Raw genomic sequence first — 18,285 nt, forward strand, 5'->3', positions numbered from 1 at the left:
ATAAGGCAGATCATGCTTTCTCCTATTTAGAGAATATTTCTCTTAAGAATGAAAGAAAAGTATTTTTCATTTTAAGAGAAACCATGGATGTAAATTCCCTAATTGGTAATTGTTGCTATGATTACAATATTTTGGCATGCAAGCCACAGTTCCCATGCTTTATCTTTTATTTCACCTCCCTTTAAACTAGAGGGGAAGGAAAGGACTAACATTCATTGTCTGCTAGATGCTGGGTCAAGAGAATTGACCAGGGCTTACATCATAGTTTGAAAAACACTACTGTAGAATGTTAGCTGTTGTGCAGGGAAACAATGTAATGGGACAGTTTACTGACCTACTTCTCTTTTCTTGTTCTTCTGAGGTAGATGCCCCAGTTGATTTATTTACACTGAATCCCCAATACTCCACTGGGGTTTCAAAACAGGATCAATTTAGGCCTTATCCTTAATAAAATATATTTTATCTAAATTTTATAATTTTTATGTAAAAGAATTTAAGAAGCGATTTATTTTATACCTTCATGGTTTTGTAAAGAACTCTAAAAGTTCATTAAAAATGACCAGAACAGGGGTGCCTGGATGGCACAGTCAGTTAAGTGTCTGAGTCTTGGTTTTGGCTCAGTCATGATCTTAGGGTTCTGAGATCATGCCCCACATCTGGCTCTGCACTCAGTTCAGAGTCTGCTTGAGTTTCTCTCCCCCTCTCCCTCTGCCCCCCTAACCTCTGCTCTCTGTCACTCAAAATATTAAATAAACCTTAGAAAAAAGAAAAAGACCAGAACACTACTCAAAGCCATTAGCAGTGCATTACAAAATTAGTCTAAAATTGTTTATTCAGACTTTGAAAACTTACTAAATAGGGGGAGAATAAAAGCTTCCTTTTCTTCACTTTCTTTAACTATTTAAATGGATAATGAATAGACTTACCAACATGTTTCTAAGCCTAACAATATGATAATTGTTATGAGTGAAAACTGCAATTAGCACTAATGAACAAGAAGATTGAACCAAATGCTGGGCTTTGAGATGGGCATCTTTGGATTTGGGCCATAACATTAGCAAAAGAGATCCATTGTGCAAAACTGGCATTCACATTTGTCCTTGCCCTTGGTCATATTTTCCTCTTCCGCTCTATTTATATTTCTTTTCCTCTGTAGCCATTCTACACGCAAATACAAGTGGAGATTAAGAGGGAAGAGCTGGAGTGGACTATTTTCTTTCGTCTGTCTTTGAGTTCTTGGAGGCTGGCAGTGGGCCACTCAGCTTAACTTGAGTACTGCCCCTCCTTGCTGATGGCCATTAACTTTAATTTACTCTGGTCTGTACATTTTTGGGGGACTGGATATGATTCTACCAGTAGATAAGGTCTGAATATCCTAGATAGTTGCCTCACTTCTCTTTTTGGATTGATTAATGGGGCCTTGTGATTTAGAAGCAATAAAAAGAAACAAAAATTTTAATTAACCAGAGTAAACTGGTTTCTTTTATAGGGCTTGGCAGAGTACTCACCATGTACAGCTGGCTGACTCTTTCTTGACACTTGACATAGGCTTCGTAGTCTGCAAAGACTTTAAACCTATTTTTTGTGATTGGAAGGGAAAAACAAAACAATAAAAAGCTTCATTAAAATATGTGTGCTAAGATTCCACTTAAAAAAAAAAAGCAAAAGATAATTTTAAGATTTATTTATTTGAGAAAGAGAGAAAGAGAGAGCATGCAAACATGAGCAGGGGGAGAGGCTGAGGGGGAGGGAGACGGAATGGGAGAGAATCCCAAGCAGACTCCATGTTGAGCATGGAGCCAGATGTGAGGCTCAGTCTCATGACCCTAAGACCATGGCCTGAACCAAAACCAAGAATCGGATGCTTAACCGACTGAGCCACCAGGTGCACCCAGCTCTTAACAGGTTCTCTTTTGTGTAACGTCAGGCATGGCTGTTTTACCAAACTTACATTTCTATTCACAAGAATTTTAACCAGCCCTCAACCTTTTATGGTCCTTCCCACGTGTAAGAATGTCGGCATATGGATGTATCTGAAAGCTGGGTATACCAGTGGAAAGAGAAAAAGAATCCCAGATTTGTGGGTCTTGTTCTTAAACCTTCCTAGCATAGTTAGTAGAGAATAATTTTTCAAGTGTAGGTTAGCTTTTCAGATCACAGATCTATGCTAATTACACAGATGTGTTATAGTTGGTTTAGATGTTCTTGTCCCCTTATCATGGCCCAAATAGCACGATCTTCTTGTGGGAACTCACCTGTCATAATAAAATAGCATGTTGACTAAGTCTTTGAAGAGGTCGGGCTGCTTGGGAGAGAAGAAACCATTGTCAATTTGATCAACGGCCAGCTTTAGCTCTGGAAGTGCCTCGTAATATTCTTTTGCCTCATACCTGTGGGGTGAGAGTAGGGGTGATAAGAAAAAAGTTCTGTTAGTGTGTGTGATTAACAATACACTAGACAGGTGACTTCCAGGGAAAATGGCAGAGTAGGGGGACCCTAAGTTCCCCTCATCCCAGGGATATAGCTCGGTAACATCGACATCAGTGTAAATAACCGAGAAAACAACCTCAAGACAGAACAAACCTTCCACAGCTAAATGTGGAGAAGAAGTCACATCAAAGACGGTGGGAAGGACGGAGACATGGGAGTTAAATGGACCCAAGGGACTGTCCTCAGGAGGGAGGGAAGCCCACGTGGGGACGATGAATCCCCGTAACATTTGGCTTTGAAAACTGGAGGGGTTGAATTTTGTGAGTTCTTACAATCAGTGGGGCTTACCACCCGGGACTTTAAAAATCAGCAGGCTTGGCTCTGGGAGAGCGGGGAGAGCAACAGGAGACCGAGTCCCTGCCCTTAAAGGGACAGCACAGCAAGCAACCCCGGAGAGATACAGTATAGAAGCCGCAGTTTGAGAAACACCTGGGCTGTACTGGAGGGAGACTTGTTTACTAATCTCAGAGCATATGCTGGAGGGACAGGGATCTTTGGGAGACTTCTCCAGGAACAAAGGAACCGCTGGGCACTATTTCCCTTCCTTGTCCCCCAGCCAAGCCATGTGACCCCTGTGAGAACACGTGCTGTGCCAACACTCGCTACCTAACTTGCTAACAGTGCACCCAGCCCCCAGGCTCCTCTGCATATGCCCCACCCTCAGGCCTCTGCTCCAGGTCCCCCCTTGGCCCCCACAGCAGACCTGTGCAAACCCTGCTGGCACCGCCCACCCTGCCCCCGTGTTCTCCTGTGGTCCTGCCCCCTACAATGTGAGAGCAGCACCAAAAGGGGCCAGCACCACTCCAAAGTGACTCCTGCCCCAGGGAGAGGGAAAGATGAGCACATGCAACAATCAGACTGCAGCCCCAGCAGTGGTCGGGGGCAGACAGCTGGTCTGCCTGCAAGCACTGCCCACCAATGAAAGCTTCTCAGGAGATAACAGAGGGAGAGTACACTGCACTTTGGTGTGACTGCAGCTCTGGCAAATACCTGCTCTGACCCCACTCAAGCCCAAGGCAGCCCCAGCCTGGCTCACTAACAACACAAGGACCAAACTGTGCACACAACAGGCAAAGAGAGCCACTGCAGACAACTGGATTGAAGGAAAAAGTGGCTCAGCTACAACAGCAGGGTGTGTGTAATACGCAAAGACGACACCCCTGAAGCACGAGGTTCTGGTGAACAGGGGACACTGTACTAGGGGCACTACTGGACTGTTCTTCATGAGGCCATGACTTTCAAGAGCAGGAGATATAGCTGACTTTCCCAACCCATAGAAACATATACAGATAGTTAGGCAAAATGAGGGACAGAGGAAATGAAAGGACAGGACAAAATCACAGCAAGAGACCTAAGCAAAATGGAGATAAGTAATATTCTTTTTTTTTAAAGATTTTTTAAAAAATTTATTTATTTGAGGAAGAGAGAGAGAGAGAAAGCGAACATGAGAGGGGAGAGGGTCAGAGGGAGAAGCAGACTCCCTGCTCAGCAGGGAGCCTGATGTTGGACTCAATCCTGGGACTCCAGGATCATGACCTGAGCCAAAGGCAGTCACTTAACCAAATGAGCCACCCAGGCACCCAAGTAATATGCTTGATAGAGATTTTACAGTAATGGTCTTAAGATACTCAAGGGAGTTGGGAAAAGAGTGCAGGACCTCAATGAGATCCTTAACAAAGGGAGAGAAAACATAAAAATGAACCAGAGATGAAGAACTTAATAACTGAAATTAAAAATACACTAGATAGTATGAATAGTAGACAAGAAGCAGAAGATGAGATTAGTTACCTGGAGGACAGAGGAATGGAAAGTAATCTTGTTGAACAGGAGAGAGAAAAAAATAATAAAAATTAAAATAGATTTAGGGACTTCAGTGACACCATCAAGTGTAATAACTTTCTTATTATAGGGATCGCAGAAGGAGAAGAGTAAGAAAAGGGAGCAGACATTTTATTTGAAGAAATAATAGCTGAACACTTCCCAAATCTGGTAAAAGAAACAGAAATCCAGATCTAGGATTCACATAGAGCCCCCAACAAAAATCGATCCCAGGAAGTCCACCCCAAGACACACAGTAATTAAAATAACAAAAAGTAGTGATAAAGAGAGAATTTTAAAAGCAGCAAGAGAAAACAGTTATATACAAGGGAAACCCCATAAAGCTACGAGCTGATTTTTCAGCAAAAACTCTGCAAGCCAGAAGAGAGTGGCATCATATATTCAAAGTGCTGAAAGAAAAAAACAAGCAGCCAGGAATACTCTGTTATTCATTATAGAAGGAGAGATAAAGAGTTTTCCAGTGAAACAAAAGTTAAAGGAATTCATGACCACTAAACCAGCCCTACAAGAAATGTTAAAAAGGATTCTCAGAGTGGAAAGGAAAGATCATAAGTAGGATTAAGAAAAGTAGGAAGCGTAAAAGCAGTAAAAATAAGTATATCTATAAAAATCAGTCAGGGGGGCACCTGGATGGCTCAGCTGGTTAAGCGTTTGCCTTTGGCTCAGACCGTGATCCCGGGGCCCTGGGACTGAGCCCCATGTCAGGCTCCCTGCTCAGTGGGGAGCCTGCTTCTCCCTCTCTCTCTGCCCCCTCCCCTGCTAATGCTCTCTCTCGCTCTCAAATAAAGAAAATCTTTTTTTTTTTAAAGATTTTATTTATTTATTTGACAGAGAGAGACAGCCAGCAAGAGAGGGAACACAAGCAGGAGGAGTGGGAGAGGAAGAAGCAGGCTCCCAGCGGAGAGGCCCGATGTGGGGCTCGATCCCAGAACGCTGGGATCACGCCCTGAGCCGAAGGCAGAAGCTTAATGACTGCGCCACCCAGGTGCCCCCTCAAATAAATAAAATCTTAAAAAAAAAAATCACTCAAGGGATCCACAAAATGAAAGGATATAAAGTATGATACCATATACCTAAAATGTGAGGGGGGGGGGGAGTAAAGAACAGATTCAAACTTAAGCAACCATCAACTTAACAGAGACTGCTATATGCATAAGATGTTATATACAAACCTATTGATAACCACAAATCAAAAAACCGTAATAGATATGCAAAAATAAAGAAAAAGGAATCCAATGTATCGCTAAAGAAAGCAACAAACCATGAGAGAAGAGAAGAAAGGAACAGAGAAGAGCTATAAAAACAACCATAAAACAAGTAGCAAAACGGCAATATGTACATACCTATCAATTATTACTTTAAATGTAAATGGACTAAATGTTCAAATCAAAAGACATAGGTGATGGAATGGATAAAAAAGTAGGACTTATTTATATACTCCCTACAAAAGACATACTTCAGACATAAAGACACATGCAGATTGAAAATGAAGAGATGGAGGGGTGCCTGGGTGGTTCAGTTGGTTAGGTGTTTGCCTTGGGCTCAGATCACGATCTCAGGGTCTTTGGATCAAGCCCCATGTCCAGCTCCCTGCTCAGTGGGGAGCCTGCTTCTCTCTCTCTGCCCCCAACTCATGTTCTCTCGCTCTTGAAGAAATAAATAAAATATTTTTTAAAAAAGTCAAGAGATGGAAAAACATTTATCATGCAAATGGAAGTAAAAAGAAAGACAGGGTGGCAATACTGACATTGGACAAAATGGACTTTAAAATAAAGTCTGCAAAGAGAGACAAAGGAAGAGACTACATAATCAAGGGAACAATCCTAAGAAGACATAACAATTCTAAATATTTATTTACTCAACATGGGAGCACCTATAAGCAGCTATTAACAAACAGAAGGAAGTAATTAATAGTAATCCAATAATAGTAGGGGACTATAACCCCCTCCCCCACTTACATCAATCGATAGATCATCCACACAGAAAATCAACAAGGAAATAGTGGCTTTGAATGACACATTGCACCAGATGGATCTAACAGATACATTCAGAACATTCCTTTCTAGAACAGAATACACGTTTTGTTCAAGCGCACAGGGAACATTCTCTAGATCACATGTTAGGCCACAAAATATGCCTCAATAAATTCAAAAAGATTAAAGTCATACCATGCATGTTTTCCAACCACAATGCTTTGAAACTAGAAATCAACCACAAGAGAAAAATCTAGAAAGAGCACCAAAACATGGAGGTTCAATAACATGCTACTAACCAATGAATGGGTCAACCAAGAAATCAAAGAGAAAATAAAAAAATACATAGAGACAAAAGAAAATGAAAACAGAGTGGTCCAAAATCTTTGGGATTTAGCAAAAACTGTTCTAACAGGGAATTTTAAAGCAATACAGGCCTATTTCAAGAAGCAAGAAAAATCTCAAATAAACAACCTAACCTCCTAAAGGAGCTAGAAAAAGAAGAACAAGCAAAGCCCAAAACCAGTAGAAGGAAGGACATAAGATTAGAGCAGAAATAAAGAATACAGAAACTAAAAAACCCCATTAGAACAGATTAATGAAACCAGAAGTTGGTTCTTTGAAAGCATCAACAGAACTGATAAACCTTATTCAGACTCATTAAAAAAAAAAAAAAAGACCACTCAAATAACAAAATCAGAAATGAATAGAAAGAAGAGAAGTACCAACAGACACCACAGAAATACGAAGGATTATAAGAGAATATTATGAAAAATTACATGGCAACAAATTGGACAACCTAGAAGAAATGGATAAATTCCTAGGAGCATATAACCTCCCAAAACTGAATCAGAAAGAAATAGAAAGTTTGAATAGACCAATTACCAGTAATAAAATTGAATCAGTAATCAAAAGACTTCCAACAAACAAAAGTCCAGGACCAAATGACTTCACAGGTGAATTCTACTAAACATTTAAAGAAGAGTTAATACCTGTTCTTCCTAAACCATTCCAAAAATGGAAGAGGAAGGAAAGCCTCCAAATTAATTTTAGGAGACCAGCATTATCCTGATACCAAAACCAGATGAAGACATGGCAAAAGAAAACTACAGGCCAGTATCTGTAATGAACGTAGATGCAAAAATCCTCAACAAAATATAGCAAAATGAGTCCGAGACTACATTAAAAAACATCATTCACATGATCAAGTGGGATTTATTCCTGGGATGCAAAGGTGGCTGAATATTCATAAATCGATCAACATGATACATCACATCAACAAGAGAAAAGATAAGAACCAGAAGGTCACTTCAATAGATGCAGAAAAGCATTTGACAAAGTACACCATCCATGATAAAAACACTCAACAAAGCAGGTTTAGAGGGAACATGCCTCTACATAATGGAAGACATATATGAAAAACCAATAGCTAACATCACACTCAATGGTGAAAACCTGAGAGCTCTCCCCTAAGGTCAGGAACAAGATAAGAATGGCCACTCTCACCACTTTTATTCAACATAATACTGGAAGTCCTAGCCACAGCAATCAGACAACAACAACAAAAATAAAAGGCATCCAGATTGGTAAGGAAGAAGTAAAACTTTCACTATTTCCAGATGACATCATACTACATATAGAAAACCCTAAAGACTCCGGAAAATTACTAGAACTGACAAATCCAGCAAGATCACAGGATACAAAAATAAATATACATAAATCTTACATTTTTATACTAATAATGAAGCAGCAGAACAAGAAATTAAGAATTCCATTTACAATTGCACCAAAAACAATAAAATACCTAGGAATAAACTTAACCAAGGAGGTGAAAGACCTGTACTCCAAAAACTATAAAACACTGATGAAAGAAATCGAAGATGACACAAAGAAATGGAAAGACATTCCATGTGCATGGATCTGAAAAACAAATATTGTTAAAATGTCCATACTATCCAAAGCAATCTACACATTTAATGCAATCCTTATCAAAATATCAACAGCATTTTTCACAGAACTAGAACAATAATCCTAAAATTTGTGTGAAACCAGAAAACACTCTGAATAGCCAAAGCAATCTTGAAAAAGAAGAACAAAACTGGAGGTGTCACAATCCCAGATTTCGAGATATACTACATAGCTGCAGTAATCAAAACAGTATGGTACTGGCACAAAAAGACACATAGATCACGATTATCTGGTCAATTAATCTTAGACAAAGGATGCAAGAATGTGCAATGGGAAAAAAAACTCTTCAACAAATGGCACTGGGAAAACGGGTCAGCTACAAGCAAAACAGTGAAGCTGGACCACTTTCTTACACCATACACAAAAATAAACTCCAAATAGGTTAAAGACCTAAATGTGAGACCTGAAACCATAAAAGTCCTAGAAGAGAACACAGGCAGCAATTTCTCTAACACGTGCCATAGCAACACTCTTCTGTTTATATCTCCTAAGGGAAGGGCAACAAAAGCAAAAATCAACTTTTGGGACTACATCAAAATAAAAAGCTTCTGCAAAACAAACAATCAACAAAACTAAAATACAACCTACTGGATTGGAGAAGATATTTGCAAATGACTTACCTGAGAAAGTGTTAGTATTAAAAATACATAGAGACCTATTCAACTCGACACCAAAAAGACAAATAATCCAATTAAATATGGGAAGAGACGTTTCTCCAAAGAAGACATCCAGATGGCCGACAGACACGTGAAAAGTTGCTCAACATCACTCATCATCAGGCAAAAGCAAATTAAAACCACAATGAGATATCACCTCACACCTGTCAGAATGGCTAAAGTACAAAATGTAAGAAACAAAAGTATTGGCGAGGATGTGGAGAAAAGGAACCCTCGTGCATTGCTGGTGGGAATGCAACCTCGTGCAGCCACTATGGAAAATAGAATGGAGGTTCCTCAAAAAATTAAAAATAGAATTACCATATGATCCAATAATTCTACTACTGGGTATTTACCCAAGAATACAAAAACCCTAACTCAAAGGGATACATATACCCTTATGGTTATTGCAGCATTATTTACAATAACCAAATTATGGAAGCAGCCCAAGCATCCACTGACAGATGAATGGATAAAGAAGTGGTGTACGTATATAACGGAATATTACTCAGCCATAAAAAGAGTGAAATCTTGCCCTTTGCGACATGGATGGATCTAGAGAAAATAATGGTAAGTGAAATAAGTGGGTCAGAGAAAGACAAATACTATATGATTTCACTTATATATAAAACTTAAAACAAACGAATGAAGAAAAAAAGAGAAAAATCAAAAAAGTAGACTCAAGTACAGGGAACAAACTTATGCTTACCAGAGGGAAGATGGGTTGGGGGTAAGGGAATGGGTTAAAAAGGTGATGGGGATTAAGGAGTGCACTTGCCATGATGAGCACCAGGTGATGTACTGAATCGCTGAATTACTATATTGTACACCTGAAACTAATGTAACCAACTACACCGGCCGATAACAAATAGCAAGGACCTCACGCACCTGGGCCCAAGCTCCTTCCATGTTCACTCGCTGGGTTTAATAAGACCAAGCCGCCCAGGTGCATGGGAGATGTTCTGTGACCACGTTTCACGTGAGCCAGCCTCAGTGGGATACCTGGGCGGGCAGGCACCCTCCTGGGGGTGGGGGGCATCTGCCCAATAAGGAGGAGCTGCTCTCTTACCCTTTCTTGTCCAAAGCGGCCACATCATCTACTCTCATGCCAAAGATGAACAGGTTCTCTTCCCCAGCTTCCTCGGCCATTTCCACGTTGGCCCCATCCATGGTCCCGATGGTCAGGGCCCCATTCAGCATGAATTTCATATTGCCTGTCCCTGAGGCTTCAGTGCCTGCAGTGGAGATCTGCTCCGACAGATCTGTAGCTGGAATGACTGCAAGCAAGGTATACTAAAATCAGTGATTCTGTCTCTCCAGATCTTCTTGTATCGTATCGGAGTATTTCTCTAGCTGGCCTGTTTTGATCATTAAAGTAGTCCATGTATATCAAGATAAACATGTATATGGTATAGAAAGATGGATCTCACTCTTCCTCTGGGCTGAGGCAACTGCTCTTGTCCATTTTGGATGTGCTATAGGGTGGTGATGGCCACAGTGCTACATAATTCTGTGCTCATACTACTCTTCCTTGGTCTGTAAACTCTCCGGAGCACCCATTACTCTGCTATAAACGCTGACACTACGTTTCTCTTCTTCCCTCTCTTCCTTCCAATTTTTGTTGTGGTTTTATTTTTAGTTCTTCTGCTTGATAACTTTATACAACATATTGAAACTTCTCTTTCTTGATCTTTGAAATTCAGTCTCTCCTGACCCTTCCTTTATGATCTGGTGAAATTCGATTGCCTGCGTTTCTTCCACTTCTCACCTCCTTCCTCCCTCCCTCTTTACAGGGCTGGGAAATGTGCACCTGAGGTGTGCCTGGGGCTAGACACCAAGCCTCCGACCTTTCAGCCTAATTTACACACAAATTAGTGCTGCCAGAAGGCCCCCTTCTCCCTCTTTGACTTCAAAGGTCAGCACCAATTCTCTGTTTTACTTTGAAGGCTTATTTGTGGATTAGATATATCTTCATTTGCATCTGGAAGAACCTGGCTCTTTTCTCTTTCTGCATACAGTCTTAAACAGTAACAGCAGAGGACCCAAAAATACCTCAAAAAGAGAAAGATCTGTTTTCAATTTGAGACTTGGGTGAATGCAGTCGGCATCTGCACGTGGATGGTGCTTTGTTTTTTTTTTTTTTTTTTTTTTTTTAAGATTTTATTTATTTATTTGACAGGATAGAGACAGCCAGCGAGAGAGGGAACACAAGCAGGGGGAGTGGGAGAGGAAGAAGCAGGCTCATAGCAGAGGAGCCTGATGTGGGGCTCGATCCCACAACGCTGGGATCACGCCCTGAGCCGAAGGCAAACGCTCAACCGCTGTGCCACCCAGGCGCCCCGTGGATGGTGCTTTGTAAGCACACGATGCAAATAAGCAAAGAGCAGTAGAGAAAGGGGTGTTGGCTTTTTGTCAGCCTAACTGTCCCCACGTGGGAACTCCATGCGTGATCAGTGCCCATCTAAGCATATCTAAGCCTCATGCTTGGCAGCCTGACATCTGTCCTCATTCCCTGTTGCCACGTGAACAAATAACAGCCCTTCTTCATTCCACGAAGTGACCAGAGGAATATCGGGCGGCTGGGGAACTGGTGTTTTGTTGCAAAACTGGAGCTGGAAATGGAAGACCTTTCCTTCCCTTGCCCCTTCCTTCTCCCTTTCCCCTTCCCTTTCCAGAGCATGATCTGCACTTCGTCAAAACTTCAGGGCCACCTCCTCCAGCACCCAGCTCTGGCTGGCTAGCTGGCAGGAACATGCACTTGCAAAGGTAATCGGTGAGAGTGACCCCGGGGGCAGCAATCTCACTGTCAGTTGGATCAACTTCAAGACTCTTAGCTGAGGTCCTTATTCTGCCCAAGAGTGACACTTTCTATCCTAAGTTACTGACCCCCTGCACCCAGCTACCTCATTTTTCCATACCATGTAACGTTTCCCTAGAATTTGCCCTGGCCCTGCACGATTTGGAATGAGGATACTACCTTTTTCAGCAAGAGACACTTTGTAGTTCTCCAAGAAGATGACTTTCAACTTGCTTCCAACCACAGGGTCATTGTTCACTACATCTGCCACCGAGGTGATGAGCTTTATGATCATTTTGGCCATGTGATATCCTGGGGCGGCCTTGGGGAAGAACGTCCGACAGGCCGTCAGGTGGCAGCCACGATGAAGTGGAGAAACGGCAGGACATCAGGGCCCCCGCACCCCCGTGCATAGAATCAACTTACTTTGCCACCGATTATGACTGTTCTGGGCACGAATAACTTCCTGGGGTCTTTCTTAATGCCTGAAGAAGAGTAGAAGGGGATGGCACGGAGCGCGGGCCGGGCCGGGGGCGAGGCCTCCGTCGAGCGCGCCCTCCCGCCCCCGGGGCGCCGTGGCCGGCCGACTCACGGTTGTACATGGTGACCACGTGCAGGCAGTTGAGCAGCTGCCGCTTGTACTCGTGGATCCGCTTCACGTGCACGTCGAACATGGAGGCCGGGTTGATCTTCACTTGGTACTCCTTCTCCAGGAACTGGGAAAACTTCAGCTTGTTCTCCTGCGGGCACAGTGCGCCATGCGGAGCCCTTCCGAGGACGCAGCCTCGGTCTGCTGTGAAACCCTGGGGCGCCCCAAACCCTCAGAACTCTTGCCCGGAGGGGCCGGCCCTGCAGCCTCACCTGCTTCACGTTGGCGAGTTCTCGGAGGAAGACGTCGTCCCCCAGGAGGTTCCGCAGCTTCGCCAGCTGGCTCAGGTCCTTCACGTAGTCTTCCCCGATTTTCTTCCCGTTAAAGAAGAGGTGGTTTAGGCAGGGGTCCAGCCACAGGAGCAGTGCGTCAGTCTGTGGCGGGTGCCTGCCTGCAACGGGACCGCGGACCCGCCGCCCCGCACGCGGAACGGCTACCCTCACCGAGGGGCTGGAACCGCGGTGCGGGGACACTGCGCTGGGGTCGTGGCGGTCCGTGTTAGAACCAGGACACCTAGCCAGCAGGGCTCACGCGGAACCGGGTTCTACTGCTTATTCTTAGTCCTCTGCTCACTAAACAGGGTTACCTCTCCCACCTGGGTGCCACAGGCGTCCTGTCCGCCCCCCAGCTCCTCTGTGGACTCCTCGCTTAAGAACAAGCATTTCAGGGTGGCCGCCGCGGGGAGTCGAGCGCGGCGCGCACGGCAGGCTGGCGCCACCCCAGCTGCGGACCGCAGGCAGGGCTCCCAAGGGCACCGCGTCCGGCCGCCCTGACTTCCCGCTCACCTCCGCTATTAACTCTGCGAGCCCGGGGTTGCAGAGTAAGAGCCAGCGCCTCGGAGTGATCCCATTGGTTTTATTCTGAAATTTGTCTGGTTCTAGCTCACTGAAGTCCTTGAATCTGGAGACGGAAGAGACACATGCCTGAGTCTGTCTGAAAGAGCCCGTTCCTGCTGCGTTCAAGGGGCCAAGGGGAGCCTTGGAGAGATTGAAGCTGGAGGGAGGGGCTGGCAGCAGCTACTGCTGTCATTTTAAGCAGAGATCCATTTGCAGTTCAACACAATTAGGAGAAAAATCCCAAATCAGATCACCTCCATATGATTTCCTGGCACTGACATCTATACCAGGCTTTTTAGCAGAATAGGTTTTTTTTGTTTGTTTTTTTGGGCTTTTTTGGCTCTTAAATCTAGAATTAGGATAGTTCAGAGAGGAAGGCATTTTCTCTTTGAAGAGAAGGTCACTTTGTATAGAAGAAAATACGTTTGCACATTTTGACAGGGCCTTCCTTCATCCCCAAACGCAACCTGCATTTACCAGCATCAGCACATTAATGGAGCAATGTTTGACCCACCACCACAGGAATGAGGACTCACACTTGGGTCTTCACGATGTCAGAGTGAATTTTAGCCACACCATTCACAGCGTGGGAGCCCACAATGCAGAGATGGGCCATGTTGATCCTTTTGCCTCCTTCCTCTTCGATCAGAGACATCCTTCTCAGACGGTCAACATCTTTAGGAAACAAGGCCGCAATTCTCTAGCCAAGGGAAGAGAAAGGCCTTGCTGGCCACTCAGGTTTAAAGCAACGTTGAGATAATGTCATTCACTTCCCCAGCAAAATCTTTGATGGAGCAAATATGGAAAACTTCACTCCCACATAAAGGGGCTCGGTTAGGGTTAGGCCGCCCTGGGGAGATGCCATCCTCCATTTTAGGATTTTCAAAAAAAACGTCTTTAACAGAGCCCTTCCCAGTCTTGAATACTTTTGATGTACTATGACTGAGAGACATTTGGGCCTCTAGTTTGGTGAGAGGGAACACTGCAACCACCCTTAACATCTCAAGGCCTCATTCTCGAAAGGGGTATGAATCTTTCAAAATGACTTACATCTAAATGCTTCTGATTTATCTCATAAATGATTTCCAAATGTCGAGGAAGCAACTTTTCCACCAGCTCTACAGGCCAGCGCTCCAGGGCCTCTGGGAGCACAGTGTGGTTGGTGTATGCAAAGGTCTTCTGGGTGATCTCCCATGCCTGAGGAAAAGGGAGAGGAGTTAGCTGCTTCCCTCGGCAAGAAGGGTGCCCTGCAGGTGCACACCCCATCACACAAGACCAAACGTTCCTTCAGCTCCTGCCAGTTTGCAACAGGACAGCTCATCCACACTGTTAGACACACTCAATTCCACCAGGTTCAATCATCCAGAGACTGGGAATATGGGTTTTTTCTTTTGGGGCGGGGGAAGCAGCCATTTGTAAAGCTGTATGATAAAGCTGAAGACAACATACTGATAAGTCTTCTCTACTATCCTAACATGCCCTTTATTAAAAGCAAAATCTGAGCAATACAAACAAGTAATGTTCTGAGAAAGTACAGAGTACGTTTAAAATTCTGATTTGCAAACTGGTGGGGATACTTTCAATTAGCTGTGTTCGGGGGTTGGAGAATTTAACTTAGAATCCTTTTAGACTCAAAAATGGCAATCACAATGTAAGTCTGAGCTAATGAGCTGGGTCCCATTAGCAATGTATTTATTTATTTCTTAGTTTTCCTCCCTGTAATGCAGTAAGGACAGAGAAATGTTAGCACCGGGCAGACTTTCCCTTTAACCATTGGAAGTTAGCAACAGTAACTTATTTTGAAAAACTGTAAAAGGAGCTTTTGGCAAAATCTCTGAACCACAGATAGACAATTTAATTAAAGGAAAAGGAACCCAAACTATCCAGACCTCGGACCAGGGCAGTTTTTCAATATCCACAAAAATCCTCATCAGCTCCGGGATGGCGAGTGCGGGGTGCGTGTCGTTCAGCTGGATGGCGACCTGTTACGGGGAAGAGGCATCAGCGTGCGGGTGACGGATGGCCCGGGGTCTGGCTTATCCTCGTGCACGCTGCACGAGCACCAAACAGAATGCCCACCTCCGGTCAGCGCTTTAAGCATACCGCACCTACTCAACATTTTTAGCACAGAGAAAGAGGAGTCAGTCTGATAGGAAGTGCTGAACCCTCAATCGCCTTTGTCCACGTTCGCAGACTGAATACTTGCCTGGTCTGGAAAGGCATCGAACGCAGTTTTGGCCCTGTCGGTGGAGCCAAACTTGGAGGCTTTGAAGCGTCGGATGACATCTTGCAAGGTAGCAGCCACCACAAAGTACTCCTGCTTCAATCTCAGCTCCTTCCCTTCAAAAAACTTCAAACCGGAGAGACGGAGTGAGAGTGGTTCACACTGTGAGGCGTGGCCAAAATATGCGGGGGATCTCCTGCCCAGAGACCTTGAAGCCTAACGCTCATAGGACATCTGGCGGAGGAGGGCAGGTTGAAGGCCAAGCCTCAGACTTTGCTCTTCCCTGAAATGTAAAGGGGTCTAAAGAAGGCATACAAATACAGGATGAGGGGAATGGGAGACAAGACAACACCAACAACCTTTTCGAAGCTGAAAAATAGATGGGTGAGTGGTAATTGGGCCAGAAGACCCAGGAAAACTGAATCCCGACCTGCTAGAAGAGAAGAGCCAAAAAGCAACTAAATTGGCGCTCCAAAGCCCCTAAAGGCTCTGGACGTGGCAGCACCGGTGCCTTTGGAAGGAGGGGAGAAGATGCGGTAAAAGTTAGTCGTGAGCCCAAGCAGCGGCCGGCCTCAGACTTCATCCCCAGTTTCCCCCAACCGAGCAGTCTCCTTCCCGAGATGGTAACGCAGGGGTCTCTGGGCCGGAGGGAGGCAGGGAGAGTCGAAAGCAGGGGCACCACTCTGTACTGAAAATGGGGGAAGGGGTTTAAGTGAAAGTTTATATGCCAAATTGTGGAGACTCTCAGCCTTCTTCTCCCAACCAAATTTCAGAACCCAGGGAGCGAATATCAATTCTGCCAGGAAGGAAGCTGCAAGAGCCTTCTCTTGGAAGTGAGAAAGATGAGAGCAAACGGTCCTGCACAGTGGGAACCTCAGGCAAGATCATGGAGGATGCGTCCGAGAACTCATGACCACATCACCGAGGAACTTAGGGAGCACATCTAAGATTCTGCACTTTTCTTATGGGTGATCTGAAGACTTTAAAGAGCTTTAAGCAAGGAAAAAAATAACTAGCTGCAGAGGGACGGCAGTTGCAAGATTCCTGGAAGAGGGACTCATGGTTGGAGGAGGGCTATGGCCAAGTTGGGGAGAGTGAATGAGTTTGTTTTTGTAATTACAGTACAAAAATGATTTATCAGCTCATACTTAAAAACAGGCATGACCCTGACAGCTACCTTTTACTCAATGAATTTAGTTAACTTTGCACCCCATACTAAGTTCGTATCCCCTGTGAATTGCCGTAGATGGTTATTTCTGAGTAAAGTTAGGTTTGGTCCTTACGGAAGATAAGAGGATGAATTTCAAGCCCCTTACAATTAAATAATTCTGCAGGCTGGGTTTGGCTAGGCAGCGCTTGGAAGGATTCTTATTTTAACTGACCACGAAACAAAATGACTTTTTGCTTTTGGGTCAGAGATTTTTCTGACATTCACCGAAGTCACAATGTCTCTCTCAAAGGAGAAAACAACATATACCATTCAGTTTCTGAAAATGCTGCAGCAAACTTCATTCTCTGTAGAGACAACAGTTTGCCGCTAAGTAGACGCCTGGTTGTAAGGACCATTTACATCCTAGTCTCCCAATCCTTGCTTGGTGCCGTCTTTGCAGAGCAGAGTACTAATCTGGTTGTTTCTGAGACTTACTATTAAAAGAATAATCATTATAGCTTCAAAAGAAAATAATTTTACCCACATATAAGATAGAGCTAGGTGTACTTAAAATAACTAAGAATCCATAGTGGTCATTTGTGATGCAGTTCCATGTTAAAATTCTTTTTTTTTTTTTAATTTCAGCTAAGCTGTTTTTACTGAAAAATTAGGAATAATCACCCATGAGAAAAGATTTCAAGGGATGAATAAGTAGCGTAAGAAACAAGTGTTTGCTCCTGGGTCTGCTCTGAGGTCCAGATCCCCTACCTCGCCTGAGCATAGAAGGCTGGGAAGAGCCTGTCAGTGAGGGGAAGAGGCCAGGCAGGAAACCTCCAGGGTCTTCTGACTCCGTGGGAGAAACTTCTGTTTGGAAAGGGGAAGCAGTAATTCACTGTGCTTCACTTCATCTTTTATATTCAGGTTTGTTTTGAAATGTACAGACATAACCTCCTAATTGGCTGTGAGGTCAACTAGTCTAGGGCAAAATACCAATTCTGACTTCTGTATTATACAAATTTGTTTTCCTTACTTGGGTGGCAGGGGAAATCTACACAATTCAGGAAGAGATATGGAGATTATTGTGCACTGAAGAAAAAAAAATCAGTATCGAAGATGTGCTTTATGGGCTATGGAAAAGTGCTTCTGAAATAGGCTGCTTCTGTTTCCACTGAGAAAGCAAGCTTGACCACTCACATTATCATTGGGATAGAGGACCCGGGAGATGTTCTCGGCCAGATTTCGGTCCAGCACAGCCTGAATGTAGTCTCCAACGTTAACTGAGGGGAAGGTTAGAAAAATGAATAAATAGACAAGCCAGCCACTGTTAACGAAGCCCCTTGACCTCACCTGATGCTTGCTGCCTGCCACGTGGATGTAGGGATTCCTACAACTCCTGAAAATCCAGAAGGATTTCCACAACCCTCCATGCTGTGATTTGTACGAGAGTCCGGGAGGGCCAGACAGAAGGACCGCTTTTAAAATGTCCTCCACACGTGCTCCATAAAATGGCTCTTCACTGGAGAGTTCTGATTGGAAACTCAAGGCTTTTCTCTCAAGCTCAATTTGATACTAATTAGTGATCAGAAAGATTACATACACTGACATACACAGAAACCATTTATGTCCCTGCCCCCGGTCCTTGTTTTGTGCCCTCTTTTAGAGCTGGTGATCTGGTTGCCTCTGAGATCAGAAAGATTAAACAC

General features: G+C 43.9%; 1 protein-coding gene across 1 annotated transcript in view; it reads right to left on the reverse strand.

The window, feature by feature from the left end:
* Positions 1-18,285, reverse strand: part of PYGL (glycogen phosphorylase L) — a 40,581-nt gene that overhangs the window by 519 nt on the left and 21,777 nt on the right. The window contains exons 7-19 of the mRNA XM_026513718.4: positions 17,777-17,859; positions 15,415-15,558; positions 15,098-15,190; positions 14,259-14,405; positions 13,745-13,908; positions 13,158-13,272; positions 12,585-12,686; positions 12,316-12,463; positions 12,150-12,208; positions 11,904-12,045; positions 9,996-10,203; positions 2,256-2,390; positions 1,509-1,575 (exon numbers count right to left, since the gene is read on the reverse strand). Of these exons, the coding sequence (XP_026369503.1) occupies positions 1,509-1,575; positions 2,256-2,390; positions 9,996-10,203; positions 11,904-12,045; positions 12,150-12,208; positions 12,316-12,463; positions 12,585-12,686; positions 13,158-13,272; positions 13,745-13,908; positions 14,259-14,405; positions 15,098-15,190; positions 15,415-15,558; positions 17,777-17,859 (1,607 nt within the window). The remainder of the gene's footprint in view (positions 1-1,508; positions 1,576-2,255; positions 2,391-9,995; positions 10,204-11,903; positions 12,046-12,149; positions 12,209-12,315; positions 12,464-12,584; positions 12,687-13,157; positions 13,273-13,744; positions 13,909-14,258; positions 14,406-15,097; positions 15,191-15,414; positions 15,559-17,776; positions 17,860-18,285) is intronic.

This window comes from Ursus arctos, unplaced genomic scaffold, assembly GCF_023065955.2.
Source record: "Ursus arctos isolate Adak ecotype North America unplaced genomic scaffold, UrsArc2.0 scaffold_37, whole genome shotgun sequence".
Classification (NCBI taxonomy): Eukaryota; Metazoa; Chordata; class Mammalia; order Carnivora; family Ursidae; genus Ursus; species Ursus arctos.